This window comes from Struthio camelus, chromosome 1 (assembly GCF_040807025.1).
Source record: "Struthio camelus isolate bStrCam1 chromosome 1, bStrCam1.hap1, whole genome shotgun sequence".
NCBI lineage: Eukaryota > Metazoa > Chordata > Aves > Struthioniformes > Struthionidae > Struthio > Struthio camelus.
Window position 1 is genome coordinate 64,850,629 of NC_090942.1, and position 16,921 is coordinate 64,867,549.

The 16,921-nt window shown below is 45.2% G+C and overlaps 1 protein-coding gene across 1 annotated transcript; it reads right to left on the reverse strand.

The window, feature by feature from the left end:
• Nucleotides 1-1,216: 1,216 nt before the first annotated feature.
• LOC104147331 (protein mono-ADP-ribosyltransferase PARP12) lies at nt 1,217-15,375 on the reverse strand. The gene is made up of 8 exons (XM_009679947.2): nt 15,192-15,375; nt 13,372-13,510; nt 12,492-12,612; nt 11,250-11,340; nt 9,978-10,056; nt 9,060-9,190; nt 7,028-7,179; nt 1,217-6,468 (listed from the first exon to the last, which is right to left on the reverse strand). The coding sequence occupies exons 2-8, from the start codon at nt 13,429-13,431 to the stop codon at nt 6,188-6,190; spliced, it is 915 nt and encodes a 304-aa protein (XP_009678242.2). The 5' UTR covers nt 13,432-13,510; nt 15,192-15,375; the 3' UTR covers nt 1,217-6,187.
• Nucleotides 15,376-16,921: the final 1,546 nt, after the last annotated feature.

Genomic DNA, 16,921 nt, shown 5'->3' on the forward strand with positions numbered 1-16,921 from the left:
TATCAGGGAAACTTCAAGGGTTGGTCAGTGCTACAGGAATATAAAAAGGCATCAGAAAGCCTATGTGTCATGTAGCATACAGTTTTCTGGGGGGAAAAAAATTCAAAAAGAAAATGTTGTCCACTAGTGGCTGGGACAAGGAGTTAGGTGTCAAAGGTGTGATGGAGTTTACCTGTTTCCCATATTCAATTCGTTGTCTGGACTCCTCCAGCCATTACCAGCAAGGTTTCAGGCTGCCAAATTTATGGGGATCAGGAATGATCACAAGTGTAGGACTATCTTAAGAAAAAAGAAAAAAGAGAGAAGAGAAAATACAGAAAAAAGAAGATCAGCTCCTGGCAGGTTGCTTAACAGTAGCCTTGAGAGGAAAATCCAAACTCAGCAGGAATTCCTGAGCTGTTGTTTTCATCATTTTACAGCCTTGCAAATCAGCTGGTTTCCAAATCCTTTCAGAAGATAAGTCCTAAAAGGTTTGGGGTTTTTTTTTGTTGCTTGGTTTCGTTTGGTTTGACTTTTTTGCCTGTGCTTGAATGCAGATGTGCTGTTTTCTGTGCTCTGAGCGTGCCAGCCCACAATATACCCACTGAGCAGACAGACACCTGATACTGGGCAGGTAGCGATAGTATTATTTGATTCTTATGTAGAGTGTTTCATCGTAGACGTTAATACTTCTGTTTTTCCCTGTGTTACTCAACCAAACCTATGCAAATGTGAGAATAGATCAGCTGCCTGCAAAGTCCATGTCCCTTATGCTGCCCACTGAAATGAGCTGCTTCCCATGATGAGCTTATACACCTGTCATAAATTCACATTCAGAGTAATTAGAGAATTCTGTCATTTTTGTATCTCAGTTTAGACAGAGAGGAGCTTTGTGGATGGTCCTCCTAGCCCTTGTGTTAGAAAGTTTTTGCTTTACTAACCAGTCTTATTAGTTATGGTCCAGATTCAGAAAACTCCCTTGACACCATGTATTAACGGGAACTGCTGGAAAGAAAGAGAGAGAGGAAGAAAGAAAGAAAGAGAGAGAGGAAGAAAGAAAGAAAGAGAGAGAGGAAGAAAGAAAGAAAGAGAGAGAGGAAGAAAGAAAGAAAGAGAGAGAGGAAGAAAGAAAGAAAGAGAGAGAGGAAGAAAGAAAGAAAGAGAGAGAGGAAGAAAGAAAGAAAGAGAGAGAGGAAGAAAGAAAGAAAGAGAGAGAGGAAGAAAGAAAGAAAGAGAGAGAGGAAGAAAGAAAGAAAGAGAGAGAGGAAGAAAGAAAGAGCAAACAAAATCTAAAGACTGATCTGAGATGGAAGAGAATAGCAGCTGACTGGGAAACACCACTGAGTCACTCAGCCTATGCAGAAACAGCAGGAATTGGAGCATGTGCTGATGGAAAAAGAGTAATTTTTAATATCACTGTCACAAAGTTTGGGTTTGGCTAGTAGCCTGCAGTTTGGCCCAGCAAAAGAAATCACCTCCTCAGACTGTACTAATGAAATGTGAAGAGAATTGTGTTTGTAGGGAACTTGAGGTGCTCAGCGTGAGAAACTCAAAAAAAAAAAAAAAAAAAAAAGGGAGCCGATTAGGAAGCTTTTATGAAGCTTTCAGTCAAAATACGTAATGTAAAGTGAGGGGAGGTCTAATCTCTAATATAAGGTCAGATTGTATGAGGCTCAGAGAAGCAAAGGCATGAGGGAAAGATTGTCAGAAGAACCTGCTTGGCATCAGAGGGGGAAATGGAGCATGCCAGCCTTCAGAATAGAGGCAGAATGGAGCATTTAGACAGAGGCCATGGGGGAAAACCAAACAAATCACAAACCTATAAGAACATTCAAAAGGAAAATAAATCGGAAGATGCAAGAGGATAGCTGCAGGATGCAATCAGAACAAGTCTGCAAGAAGTAAGCGTGAAAATGTGCACAATACGCAGAAGAAAACAGAGACCTAACCAACTTCTAACATCTCTTTTGGACTTCATAAACGGTAAACAATTTTGAAAAAGAAATTGTTAAAAAAAGACCAAGATAATTCACAAGAAAAGAAGGATTCAGAGACCACGCAGTGAAAATAAGCTTATCTTTAGGAATGGATAAGGACATAGTTTCCTCCAGTGACTGGAATATCATATGTAGACATTTCCCAAATATTTACAGGTTGAACACTGACATGCTTATTAATGGGTCCTCTGACACTGCAGTAAAGTATCTGAAAGAAAAATCTAAGCTTATTAAGCTCAGATGGATAAGAGCCAGGCCAGCCACTATTTCTGCTTGTTTTCGCAAGCTAGATGTAAAGGCAATCTTGAAAAGACAGTTGGAATTGTTTTGGGAAGAGAGGTGTCAAATCTAGGACTCAACATGCCAGATAGGAGGCTTCACCAAAGGAAACAGGGCTGCAGAAGAACACAAACAGCTGGAAAAAGTTGTTCCAGAGCAGTGAAAGCCTGACTCGTATGGATCTGTTTTCTGCAGCCCCCTAGCTGAGGGCCCCGCGTCCCCCATCACTGCCACAACTACACATGGATTCTGGGATTGTCATTCCCTTGATTCAGAAATAGCGTTGTTAAGTAATGCAACTGTTGAACACATCATGCCAAAAACAATATCTATATTTTCTGCACCTGCCACCAATACAGCAGTAGTGTGATGTTATAGGGCTCAGTTTCATTTTTAGGAGTTTCAGTGTTTTGGAAAACAACATTCTATTCAGCATATTCCATCAAGTATTAGGTTACTACAGTCTGCAGTACATTCTACAGTCTGTAGTCTGCAGTTTATTACAGTCTGTAATAAATTCTGCTAAAAATTTTTAAAGGATTCTTAAAAAGGCTGAAAAGTCAAATCTGGCACCACTGAATTAAAAGAAAGCCTGAAAATTTGCTGAGTTGTTCCATAACAGAAAGCTCAGAACAGCTGAATGAATATGCAACCAGTGATGTTAAAACCAGGAACACTGGGAAGGCCTAAGATCGCCACAAGAAAATCAATAAGAAATATATTATGATGAAAAGGTCACTTGAGATTGCCCAACCTCTCCAGTAATTTCTTCAGTAATTGCCTCACAGGAAACAGCAGCAGCGTTGTAAGAATTGATTGCATTTTGCACACATATAAATAATATATTTCTCATTCATGCTTAGATGTACTATATTTTTCTATGCCTGAAAAGATGTTAGAATACACCATCGCCTTTGCTTCTTCTTCCTTCTCTCACACAAGCAGAAGACAATTCATTTTGTGAGTGCAAGTGATTGGATATTTGTCTAAAACATTGCAAGCTCTTGCTCAGGGACTCTTCAGCAGATGCCTGGTCCTCCAGCAGAGCCCTTTCCCTTTGGTCCCCTGCAACTGCTGCACACCTGCAAATCTCTCCACAGAGGCACGCTGGCACACGTTGTACAGATTAAACTGCTTCCTAAATTTCTCCCAACAGATAACGTATTTGAAAGGTGGCTTTGAAAGCCACTAGTGAAGATGCCACCTAACCATTTTCTTTCATGCTGAACTTTCCTTCCTATCCTTCAACAAAACAAAGTCTCCAAAGCATGCAGGCTCAAGGGCAAGCCCACCCCAACAGCCACCTATCTGCTTCTGGCTTTGCTGTGAGAGAAAACAACAAACCAAAGAAATCAGTTTGGCTACTCACCGAGTCCCTCACACAGACCTTTTCCATCACCATCTTAGAGACCCTGAAGTTGCTGGTCCTACGTGTCTGAGTCAGACATCATTTAACTCTCTCTCATCAGGGTAGAGAACTCCTAAAATACATACTTTTTCAGGAAAAAAAAAATCCATAAATCTGCCAGATCCACACTTAATGCCTACCTACAATTCTACATGTTGCTGCCTGTTTGCCAGCATTTCTGTTCTAAAAGGATGTTCCGGAGTGCTTTTTTTCAAAGTTTCAGCACTTTAGGATGCACACAAGTGCTCCAGAGTTAGCAGGAAGTTCAGATGTGCAAGAAGTTTTAGCAGAACAAGTACTTTAGCAGAATAAGTACTTTAGTACCTTAGTACTTTTGGTACTTTAGTATTTTTAGCACTTTAGTACTTTTAGCACGAACAAGTACTTTTCTCTTTTATCAGTGGTGTCTACTCTCAATCCTTCACCTACTAAGAATATTCTCAAATCTCTTACCATGGAAAGGCCTGCTTAGGCTATAGGTCTATTATCATATTATCCCAGTCAAAGTCTATGCTGCAGCCTCCCCTCTTCATCATCAGCATTGGCACAAGCACTTGGGTGGCAAGGCAAAGCTGGGAACTGTTCTTCCTGAACACCATTTTTGTTTGTTCGTTTGTTTTGGACTAACTCAATTTTCAACTAGATGAGTGCCCTGGATCTGATCCTCCCCACCCCGGGACAGTCATGAGCACTGGCATAGGGGAAACAACAGGAACGGCCATCTAGAGCTGGAGATAGGCAGTGCCACAAACTTACACTTGCCTAGAGGGACCTTGAAATAGCATGGGCTCCTCAGGGAGCGCTTCCATTTCCATTTTGACCAACAAGTCAAAAATAGCTACTTCTCAGCAGAGTCACAGATCTCAGCGCAACATTACAGCTCCATATACCAGACACCACTGCAATTTTCAAATGCAGTGGTACTGATAACAGAGGAAAGCAATTAAGTGTTGTACACTTCTTTCTTTATTGAGAAAGGTGTAAGATAGACAACTTGCTGCTATTTGCTTTCTTCCATAAAGAAATACTGTTTTCAGAAAAAAAGTACATTTACACGACTTTCACCTTTACTTCCCGATTACACCGAAAGCTCTCTGCTTATGTGTGGCTAAGATTAGATCACTAATTTGTGCACGAACCACCTTCAGGTCCCAGCTGTAATTCATCCAGCTCCCTGCAGAAGAGATGGGATATAGAAATGCACTAAATATGGCACCTGCAGGACTCATTGCAGACAGCTGCATTTCTGACATTTTTCAAGGGCACTGACTGTGCCTGAAGATAGCAGGATTTAGGAAAGCTGATGAGAGCCTACACACATCCATGCTCTTGGTTCCTTCCACTCACGGCATGGACAACTGAGCCACTTGTGCATCATCTGCTGAACTGCAACAGCTTACAACAAGGCTGTTTTAAAAAAAAACATTAATTTTGGTTTCCATGCTATCAGCCATCCCAAATGTTACCCCACCATCCCCCAGGTTTCCTATATTATCAGTCACGCAAGCCCCAAGTCATCTGTCCCAGTCAGAGCACACACAGCTGAGACACTTCTGAATCACCTGGAAAAGTGCTAGGTGACTGCATGGCTATTTAAAATAAACCACCACCAACTTCAGTCTGTAGGGGGGAAGTGGTGGCAGCTATGCTGCTGGCCAACCCTCACAAAGCCATGTTTTCTCCTGAATCCCTCATTCAAGCACTGGCTCCGCAGTCCTAACAGAGCCCGACCATGGGTGGTCACTCAGCTCATTGCAGACTTCCCCCCTGCAATGTGGCCCTGCTGGGGTCTCACTTCAGCAGCTGGAATATTGCGAGTTCTCTTGACCTAAACCTGAGGAAGCTCTGCTCCGGGACGGGGAGTCAGCCCAGGCGGACAGGGCGAGGACACTGACACTTGGGTATGGTGTCACCAGCGGGACGGGCAGACTCAGGTAGAAGAATAGGGTAAGCAGTGCTGACAGCACTGTGATGATGAAACAAAGCAAACTTTACCCCGCAGTCAATTATAAGGCTTCCAGGATGTAGGAACTTAATGTCGTCTACTGAAACAGCAGGTTATTACTCCTTCCTTGTACACCATGGTGCAGGTACTTTCACTTTTCTTCCTTCTGCATTTCCCACCCAGTCTCCCTTCAGCACATCAGCCCCATCACAGGCAGGAATAATCCATACATGACTGCATCAGTGGATCAAGTTAACCATACACTCAGCAGTGCAGTTTTCAAGCATGCAAAACATGTCATCACATCAGGGCATGTACGTCAGGTACCTCCCCATCTCAGGCTAGAGATAAGTTAAAAGTTAAAATTTAGCACTTCCAGTGGGCAGAATAGCCCCTACCAAACAAATTATGTCCAAAAATCCTTCAGGAGATTGGTCTTGGTTCATTGCATTACAAAATGTTCTACAGTTTCTCAAAGAAAATTTCGCTATATATAGCAAGTACTAAAATTGTGTAGACATTAACAAAGAGATTTATAAAAGCATCTCAGCCTCAGTTCAAAGAAGATTCTGCCATTCTTTACAGGATCATACAGCTGAACCCTCTGCTATACTCCAAGATATAGGCAGGGTAAACCTGATGCTTCTCAAAGATGACAAAGATGGAAGGATCCTCCGGGTCATCCACACAGCTGTCGTAGAGCCTGTTTGCATTCCCAGCTCTGGGTGGAGGGCGAAGGTACTCTGAGTTGCCCTCAACAAAGTCTCCAACAAGAACTCGAGCTACAAACATGCTCTGGTGACCAGTGCGGGATGGGCAGTACTCGTGAGAATAACTGGCGTCTCTGGCAAAGTAGCTTCCTAGGGAGCAGAAAAAGGCACAACTGAGAAAAACACATCGGGCAAAGGAGCAAACGGCTCCTACCGGCACTCTGACAAGCAACCATTCAGCAAGCACCTCCTTCTCCTTCCTACCCCACGTAGCTCTAAACACAGCCTTGCCAAGGCTTCCCACATCGCTTGATTTTAAAGCATCAGCAGACGCTGGCCACGTTTCACCATCCCCCTCACAGCCCTACCTGACCTCAAGCTCTCCTTAACAGCAGGTACCTGAGGCAAGGAGTGATGTTTTCAGCCCCGCCAGAAGCACAGCTGCTGCTGACACCCTCCGCAACAGGCGCACACGGACAGGAGCGCGGTGTCGGCCCCAGGCAGTCCCCTCGCAGCGACCCACAGGCCTGGCCGGCGTTGGCAGCCCGCGGCATTGGCAGCCCGCACTGCTGCAGCCCCTGCGCCGGCTCCTCCTGGGCCGGTGGGGGTCCTGCCTTGGCACGCTGCACCCCGCCGTCGCTCAGGGAGCCTCCTCTGCCTCCCCACCACGGCTGCGGCTGCCCCGCAACACGGGCTCCTGCCCTCCTACCTCTTCCATACAGCGTCCCGTGAGCCCCGCACACCCGCCAGTCGAAGTTCTGCTCGCAGATGGCAGCCAGGTGGGACGCGCTCGTGCCGTGGAACAGGAGCCGTTCATCCACCCATCTCCTGTTCTTGACCTTCTTCATCTGCTCCTTTTGCCTAGGGGCAAAAATGAAAGATAAATGACCCTGGTTCATATAAGAACAATTTCCAAACCCAAATCCTACTACTTTTGGATCACAGAGGAACAGCGACACAAACCACTCTCCGTGGGTTTACTGCATGCTTTGCACTATGTTGCAAAGTACCCTACTGCACAGCTGGCTCCTTCTGGACAACAGAAAGATCTCAGCATCATTACAGACCGTGTTATCCACAAGTTCGTATCTTATTAGAGAATAACAAGACAAACATCTTGACTGTGAATTGGTCAGTTCCCAGGTTATGAAAATCCTGAATGTATAAACATAGTTCATAAAACAAAGTTGTATGAAGTCGTAAGTCATGGGATCCTTTAATATGAATGATTTTATAATCTCTATCCACACTTCTGTCACAAAAGTTCCCAACTTTTAAAAAATCCAATGTGGAAGAGACCAAGAAATAGCAAGAACAAATTTGAAAAACCACAGCTCAGTCATGGTGTCTGAAAACAGGAAGACTCTTTTTGAGTAACATTAGCAAGAACCACACATACAACCTGTTACGTGATGTGCTTAAAGGATTGTCCCTCTGTGCACACAAAGGAGCACAGAGGAACAGTGATGGGGGGACCCAAATAATCTCATCAGGGAAACGAGTCCCTGCCCCAGCCCCTCTCCAGGTTGTCCCAGGGAAGCTATCAGCCTGCAGGCCAGGGGGACATGGCACCCCATAATCCAAGCGGAGATGCTCTTTCAGACTGAGGAGGGTCACCACCTTGGGGTGCAGGACTCTTTATGAGGTGCAGGGGAAGAGCATTTGGGGATTGCACAAGACTTCTTAACGGATGTTATAGGGAAGGACCATCGGGAGCAAAGGGAGGGACCGAGGTGGTTTAGGGAGGAACAAGCATGGGAAAATAGGGTGGACAAGGGAATACAAGGGGGCAGATGCATGGAAAACATGCTGCTGGTCAGTCCACTTCTCTGACCACGCCCTGCACCTGATCACACCAGTCTGTCTCATCTCCTCCTTAAACTCCACATTTCTAACTACTTTTCTGGGCTGAGGGGGACTCTCTAGTCTGTGTACATGTGTGTGTACAGAGGCCTACATGCCAGCAACTGCAGTGGGATCAGGGGTCATAGGGGCTGCATGTCTGTGGTGCCAGCAGTTGAGTAAGTGACGGTACGTATGTCATCGTGTGATCGCTAGCAACTCTCAAGCCAGGCTAGCCAGTGAGTAGGATAAGGGGCCTGGGAGCCAGGCATCAAAGTGGGGGCCAGATACTGGAGAGACCAGAGGGTCTGAAAGCTGGCTACCAGAGGGACCAGGAGGTCCAGACCAACTCCAGGAGAAACTGTGTGAGGTCTGGGAGTTGGCTGAGAAACCCATTTACATGTGTGACACAGCAGGGAAGACAGAGGGGCCAGGGGCCAGCAGCTGGTTAGATTAAGTGTTTAAGGCTAGCTTGGGGATCCATGCTGAATACATACATATACATACCTATGTGTATATATATACACATATTTTTTTCCTCAGTAATGGGTCTTTATCCTGATCAGCCAGAGAGGGCAACAGGATGAGGCCATTGGTGCTCTCTGCATTTGCAAGTGCTGTGCTTTCTGTCTATGTTGAACTGTGTGGCCATACACACTAGTACGAACTGTGTTCATATGCATGTGTATGTGTATATGTACATGTTTTGTATATGTGCCTGCTGGAAACACAGGCTCAGCCACGCTACTGGGTAGACCTGGGGCCATGGAGCTGACACAGCCTCACCTGTATCAGGCCACCCGATTCAGCAATCTCTAACACAGCCTGTGGAGCAGAATACATCAGTAACCACCAGGGCTTTGCGCCCATCAGAATAACAAAATAAAAGGGATACAAACCACTGAAAAACTTGCCAAAGCGCTGGGTTCTGGATCCTCTGCAGTCTGCGGATGCTATAATCTTTCATTGTCCTCTCAAAGAGCCTCTCAATTTTTCTATATTCACTGGAAGTGCAGCTGAGCTCTACCAACTGAAATTTTTAAATATACAAAAAATAAAATGTCAAAGGTTTTCCTGTACTAGAATCCTTTGGAAGGACTGATGGGAGCATTAACCTCATCCCATTAGAGGAAAAGCCCTGACATCACATTCACAAGTTTTTCCTGTCTGTATCAGTTAACCAGCATCTCCCCTCCTTCAGTCCCAGATACTGAGGGCTGGCTGCACAAGGAAACGAATGCTTCGCCACACTTGCTTCCTTTGGTGGACACACTTCTGCACCTAGACTACTCTGATACTTCAGAGTAACCTAGATCAGAAACGCACAACAGTATTCAGGGTGGAGAACAGTGGATATCTGCTTCACTTAAATTTGACACCCTAGCTCCTCCTGAGTTAGCTTCACTGCAGGAATTTTTACTACAACAAATAACATTTTGCTTTAAATAGACTGAGAAAATACTTTGAACCTCATTTAATGCGCAATTCATCCAGTTTATGAGAGGATCAGGTGCCTTGGAAGAATGCAAAAGAGAGGTGAAACCAGCAATGGCTAAAAGGCCATCCTTATCCCTGTGTGGTATATGCAGGTGGTCTCAGAAAGTCTCCCAGGAGACACAGGCCTATTCTGAATGTGAAACTGTTCATCCTTATTTCTTTCCAGAGCTCTGTATTTTATAAGACAGGTTTAAAAGCTGGGCATATCTCAAGGGCCTTAGTCTTTGGAGCTGAGCATCATGTTTTATAAAGTTTACTTCTCAGAAGAAATGGTACAGGATGCAGTTCATCCTACATGTTGGAGAGGTAAAAAGATGTACCTTGTACCCTATATCAGGCAGTGCAGATTGGTCCCATTCTGGAGGATAGACAGAACACGTCAGAGCTGTGTATAACTGGCTGTAAGAAATAAAAGCAGCAAGTCAGTCCCTGATACTTCTAATCAAAGCCTCCTACCAGAGAACCTAGATGGCTCTACGGCAGCTCTCGGGCATCTCCGGGCTTTTTATACTCCACATAACAGTTCTCCTTGCCTCCAATTAGGTTTTCATGAATATCCTAGTGGCACTAATGTGTTTCTTGCCAGGTCAAGACACTAGTAAGAGAGTTTCAGTCAAGAAGCAACACAGGCTTGCAGCCGGACGGTTTAAACAACTGATCCCAGACAACCTCCATGCTAGCTGTTTGAACCGCTAGGAAACTGGAAGGTAAGCCCTGCCCCTCCATCTCCCTCATCTCTAAATAGCTGGTCAGAACCATGGCCTCCCAGACCAGCCAGTCAGATAGACTTACAGGAAGCTTTGCACGGACAACTGTGCCTCCAGGTGCTGCTCCATCAGTCACCATGTGCTTAACAACTTCCAGCACGAGTCCTTTAGAGCCCTCGTGGCATGAATGTTTTGCCCCAAACTATAGCAGTGTTAGCATCCATACAGAGGCTTGAGTTTGTTTTTTCTTTAAATCAGCTAAACAGTTGGCTTCAAACATCCTGTCTGCTGGTGAGTTTCTGAAGCCTTCTTGAGCAGTAGCAAAAGAAAGCAGTAGCACAATTAGCTGTTACAGCAGGTACGCTCAGTTCTGTCAAGCCGAACTTCCTTTAAAAAGCAATATGACAAGAGTATCCCAGATAAATGCATCTAGTTCATTTTATTTAGGGGAATTTGCTTCTGCACTTTATTTTAGTCTCTGCTTTCTGAGGGATGGCATCAACTGCTCCACAGTTCTTGGGACAGGCAGTCCCTTGCTTCTACTCCTTGCATCATTTAGCACTGTTAGGGCATAAATCAAGGGCCAAAAATTCCCCTCGGTTCACCCCTATGTGACCTTGCTCTTGCAGAGGGAACAAATCTACTCTAGGGGTCTCCCATGGTTGCCAAAAAATGCTGCAAAACATCCCCCAAGCACATTTTACAGCGTCATCGCAATAACTTACAAATACTATCGCAGCAAAACTTGACTTTAAGTCAGTCAGCAAAAGGTGTCTAAAAATGAATTTTAGAAAACTGAAAAAGAATTCTAACGAGGTAGGATAAACTTCTCGGCAGAAAGGCACTCTCATCTAGAGACATTATTAAGTAATTAACATATGGTACCTTCTCTCTTGCTCACTTCCAGAGGACAGAAATCTTGGCAATCGGATAACTTTTCTTCGAGTTTCATAGATCAAATTTCTTTGGACCATGTCTTGAAAGAAAAACATGATGACTCAATAATTAGGCAATTTATTGTCAGGGACACATTTCTGTGTGTTAAGGAGGAAAAAAAAAAAAAGGACGAAAAAGGGAGGTAGCCCTGAATACTGAAAGGTAATGTTCTTTCTACTACTTTTACCCTACCCCATGCTTCATAGTTTGAGGTAACTTCCACTTGTGCTGTGTCTGCTTGGAGATCAGCAAGGTCCAGTTGGAAGCTCACAGGATGTTTCCTTTTGTCCTGCTGCCTTTACCTTGGAGGAGATGGGGATGACTGCTCGCACAGCTTGTGAAGGCAACACCCCAATTACTCCTGCACATGGCCCAGAGTTTAGCTCCAGGAGCTGCTATTCACATCCAGGCTGTTGGCCAGAGAAAACTATATCTGATGTCTGAACTGCAGCAGGAAGAAGTGTTTTTGATAGGACAGAGGTCATAAATCTATCTTTCCTGGCAGTACAGGATTGTCACTTGGTGCAAAAAGGCAGTCCTCTCTTTCTGGTCCTGTAACAATATCACAGAGCACACGCTGCGTGACATGGCTAGTTCTCCACTGTTTCCTGTTTTAAATACCACTCTCTTCATTCATACCAGGAAACAGATCTAAACTTTGGAAACTGAAAATAAATTTTAGGATGGTTAAATAAATTATGAATAAATTAGGAACAGAAAAGCATTTCTCAATTTCCCCTTCCTAATCTGTGGAATCAACCCTTATTTTTACCTTTGCTGTACTACGTGCTTTCTCTCCCCATAACTAGCCTGCAAGAATGTCTCCAGGCTCACTTCTTCACCATTTGACATTTCAGTTATTTTATTTTTTTCTTTCTCCTTTTTGCTTGTATAAGCCCTGATGCATAAGCCAGATGCCGTGAAGAGTTTACTCGCTGGTCTTGTTCTGAATATACAGCATTGCCAAAGACGCTTTTTTGATTATAGATGGACAAGTCTAGAAGTCTGAGCAGGGCATGTCAAAACTGCAGAAAAATGCACATAATTTGCATGTTCTGCTCAGACAACACTTACAGAAAGAAAAAGACATGTTCAAAGAAATCCAGATGTAGGGTGACAATTGTGCGCATGAAGGATGCTACCTTACAGCCAGCTACACTGTGTAATGAACTTTTAAAAGAGATACTTCACCTTCAAAGTTTATCTCGTACTGCTGAGAACCAGCCCTGAATAACAGAGTGCCTTTCCGATTAGCTAAAAATGCCTTCTCCAGATCTGCAGATGTTACTGTGGCAGAGCAATGATCCGGATGCTATAAAAAGAACGAATAAATTATACCTGTTAGAAACTGACCTTTGGCTGAGGTGACACTGCAGACATGTATCAGTGTTTCATCCATAACCTATTCCCTTTTCTTTAGATGACTTTGTTAAACAAAGTTTCTGCAGGAAGTGCAACTATTCAATATAATGCCAAAAGTACCAAAGATATCCAAGTTTATTAGTTTATTCAAAAACTTTGCCACCATCCCTCACTGTTCTCTAGGGATACTATAACTCCTGTAGGGCACCACTTCATCCTTCTTAATGGGGGACACAACATAACATAGGCGCCTCCATGGGAGATGTGATAAAGTTGGGCGGACAGCCACACCAACAGGAGAGAATAGGGGTATGAAGGCCCCAGGTCAATAATGGGATGCCATTTTGAGCTCATCTCTAAGATTTCAATCATTTTGCTCTTCAGGGTCATAGGGGTATCCACCACAGAGAACAGCTGCTAGTAGCAATGGCAAAAGTGTTCAGTCCATGTGGTCAGCTTCAGTTAAAAGACTTTAGTCATCTCTGGAAAAATACATCAGTTTTCAAAGGTAGTCATCTGAAAGCTTACATAGAGTATTAGCACTGCTTTGAGGGACTGTTAATAAGACAATTCCACCAGGGCATCAGAAGAGCATTGCAAGGACACCCATGATTTAAGTAAAAGATACCAACTGTAAAACAATGTGCCCTAAATAGCTCACCAATGATGGCTAAATGAGAGCTTTTGGCATCAGCACAACAGATCTTACCTGTTGGCCATACTCAATCCACTGCCCAAAATCGTCATGCCAATACCAGGCGTACGCCATTCTGAGGGTAGACAGGCGAGTCTAAAGATATCACTGTGGCAGAAGTGCTGATCAGCTCCTGGCTGCTTCAACCCTAATACTGAGAGAGAAATCCAGACTCAGTACTGGTGTTTTCCACAGTTGTCAGGCTGTTTGCTATCCCTGGTGAGGTCAGACCTCAAATCACTTCCCAGAAAAGGAGTGCCTTCTGGTTTGTGATTAGCATTCAGCTGTGACCAGCTCTGCGGTTTGGACCCTGGCCATTGTTTTTCTCTAAAACATATTTTTCGAAGAAAATTTAACTGGCACAGTGAACCCAGCTTGTTATACAAAAGCCAAAGGTGCCGTTCACCTAACAGCAGGAAGACTCGGCTTTTACATGATACATGCTCGGCCGCAGGAATCAGAGTGCTTTCAGAAGGCACTGACAGCGTCACCCCTCTCTGACTGATCTCTGGAGAGCAAAGCAGCTGCTCACAGTTACTCAGCAAGCCTTTAGCAGAGTGGGGAACAAATCACTTACCAGCCAAGTCCAAGCCCAAACCCTGTGCTCTGCCTCCCAAGACACATCACCTCCAAAGACAAGAGGCAGAAACAAGTAGGCGCCAATGATGCACATTCAGAGGATTTTGCTTTGCTTGTTATCGTGCTATTTCCTCCCTTGATCGTCCCATTTTCGGACCCCAACCCAGCCAATATTTTTCTATGCATCTCGTCAGGCCGCTGCTCCTGCAACTTCACCTTATTGTGGGGCGCATACAGGGTGTGGAGACCTGCCCTCCTGCCTGTAGCGCGAGTTTGCAAGGGTCTACCGAGTTTGCAAGGGTCTACCGCTGAGCTATCCAGAGCTGCCCGACCACTTTATTCAAATGCAAACTGGAAATGATCATTCATTTATCTGGCTTTGACACCCCACGGTGCTTTGGTAGGTCTCATCCATATTCAGCAGGGTAATCAGGGGGAGTAGGTAAGCATAACAGGAGGTGTTCCCGTTTAGGGGTTGTTACGGTACAAAGGTTCACAAACACAAAGGCCTGGCAGCCCGCCTGGGTTTCAGGAATCAGTAACGAGGGACCGGATTTCCTTGGCAGCCTCTTAGCTAGCTCCATCTCCTTCTTCCAGGCTGCCCTTGCTCTTTGTGCACAGTAACACCCGTCAGGCCCATTCCTAGAAAAATGCTCCCAATTCACTTTCTTTCAAATCTCATTGCAGGAGTGTCACAAGATCCAAGTTTCCCAGCAGCTTGGTTTTTTTTTTTTTTTTGAATTCTGCCACCCTTTTTTTTTTTTCTCTGTCACATGAAGCTTCCAGGCAGCTTTTCTCCCCAGTTCCTCCATCCCTGTTCCCACCCTCCCCGCCCCATAGATCCACGCTAAATCCCTGCCCGAGACCTACCGCTCCCTGGCTGCGCTAATCCCGTTTGCTTTCCAAAACCGTGAAGTAAGCGCCGCTTTCACTTTCGCTTGCTAGCCCTTCTGCTTTCCCCAGGGTTTTTTTCCACTCACCACCTAACTCCAAGCAAAAGGAAACAGAGGTGAAGCACTTAATAAAGCAGACAGACATACTTCCCTGGTGGGACAGGTAGTGTCCTTCACCCGTTAGTAAAGAGTCCCCATGCGGTCCTGCGCACCCGAAAGCTCTCCTGTAAATTTGCCCTTCATTTCTCCGCGCTGACATACGCCAAAAGCCTCCCCTTTTTTTTTTTTTTTTCTTTCCCCTAATCCGCCACTTCACGTGGAGGAAGTCAAGTGAGACTTAAGGACGAGAGAAACGCAGCTTACGGTACTGCTGGCTGCAAGCAGGTGTCCTCCCAGCAGACCTTAACGCCAAGTCCACAAACTCTTTACTTCCTTTTCCCCGCCTCGCTGCCCTGCCTCCCCTCCCAGCTCAACCTGCCCGAGGGACGGGCGCCAGAGCCCGCCGCCCCCGCCTCCGATGAGCCCTCTCAACCCTTGCTCCACGTGCAAAAGGTCTTCTTCCTCCCTCCCTCCCTCCGCCCACCCCGGCCCGTTGTACGCTGCGCCCTTTGGAAATAAAACGTGAGCCAGCCTTGTCAGAGCTTCACCTGACCTCCTCCGTGACACAAGTCTGTGTGTGTGGTGTTCTCTCTTGCGGAAGCATCTCTTCTGCCAGGCGTCCTGGATGCCTTTCCGCTAGCCACCTAGGCTAACAAAGGCTAAATAACGTTTCCTTCTGGCTACTGTCACCGGCGCTCGTGCACCTGCCGGATGCGAGCAGCAAGGACAGGCAGGGCTGACAGCTTAGGCAGATACATCCGTCAAATCAACCTTCCTGTGAACCAGCAGACTTTATCCCCATCACTTGATTTCTGCCATTGTGCATCAACAGTCACCTTTGCACCGATTCCTCCCATCTTTCAAGTGGATGGGAAAATCACAGACCTTTTCCTTTCGAGATTCCTACCAGGAGTGTTTTCTGCTAAACTGCGTTCTTTTGAAGTCAAAATCTACTATGTCCTAGCAAAGTGAACCCTTAACCTCTATGCAGAAAGTGGATGCATGCTTCACATGTGCTCTTTATGTTGGCTTTTGCTTTTTTGATGGGGTTTGGCAGTCTGCAGCACAGCACAGAGTGACCCAAACCAGCTGAAAGCCATCTAACTGCAGAGCTCTGCAGGGCAGGGAAATTTAGCCCAGATAAAGCCCTGTGGTATCGTGAGTATTTTTATTCCTTTACCTTGAAATCTGAGCCTCCTCTCCTTTTTTTCGGACTGAAAACGAGAGGTGAGGAGCTTTCCCAGTCTGATCTCTCGCCTTTGAGTTCAAGAGGCTGGCAGGCTCCTGGTAGAGCTCTGAGGCATAAGCTCAGTGACATGTCAAGCAGTATTAACCACATAAACCCGTTCAGATGCACAAACCTGTTCAGATTTTTTTTTTTCTTTCATAATATGTGCAGTTGAATTGGCCGGAACAGTTTTATTTCCTGATGATCTAGTCAGATCAGCCCTATCTGAGTTTCTGGAAGGGAGGCCTTCTGAGCGCGCTTTGTAGACACAGCATAAAAAAACCCACAGGCGTGATTTATGAGGTTGGACTTTCTATTTCTTCCCCGTCTGCCCTCTTTTGACTGGCTTTTGACCGCTCATATAGTAGCTGGCTCTTGTCACCACAGTTGCCCAACTTTTATAATTCTCTTTGACTGATGAGATTTGTAGAATCAGATCCTGCAGGTTTATTTTTTGCATACGTGAACTCTCTAGTGAAAAACTCTTCTGATCTGAAGCAAAGAGCATCAGGATATACAAGGTAGCAGCTCTAGGAAAAAACACTCTGGCCTGGTCGAAACGTTTAGGTAGCTTTGCTGGGAACAACACACCATCCTCCCTACAAACACACAAGTTGCCACCAACTGGAGGCTGAATTCCCTGTAAGCTGATACTCACCTTCTGATCATATTTTTTATTTTTATCACTTTTAACTGTATCAAGAAGTGTGGAGAAGGCTTCTGCTGAACCTCTGATTTCTACTGTCAACATAACAGAGGTACTATG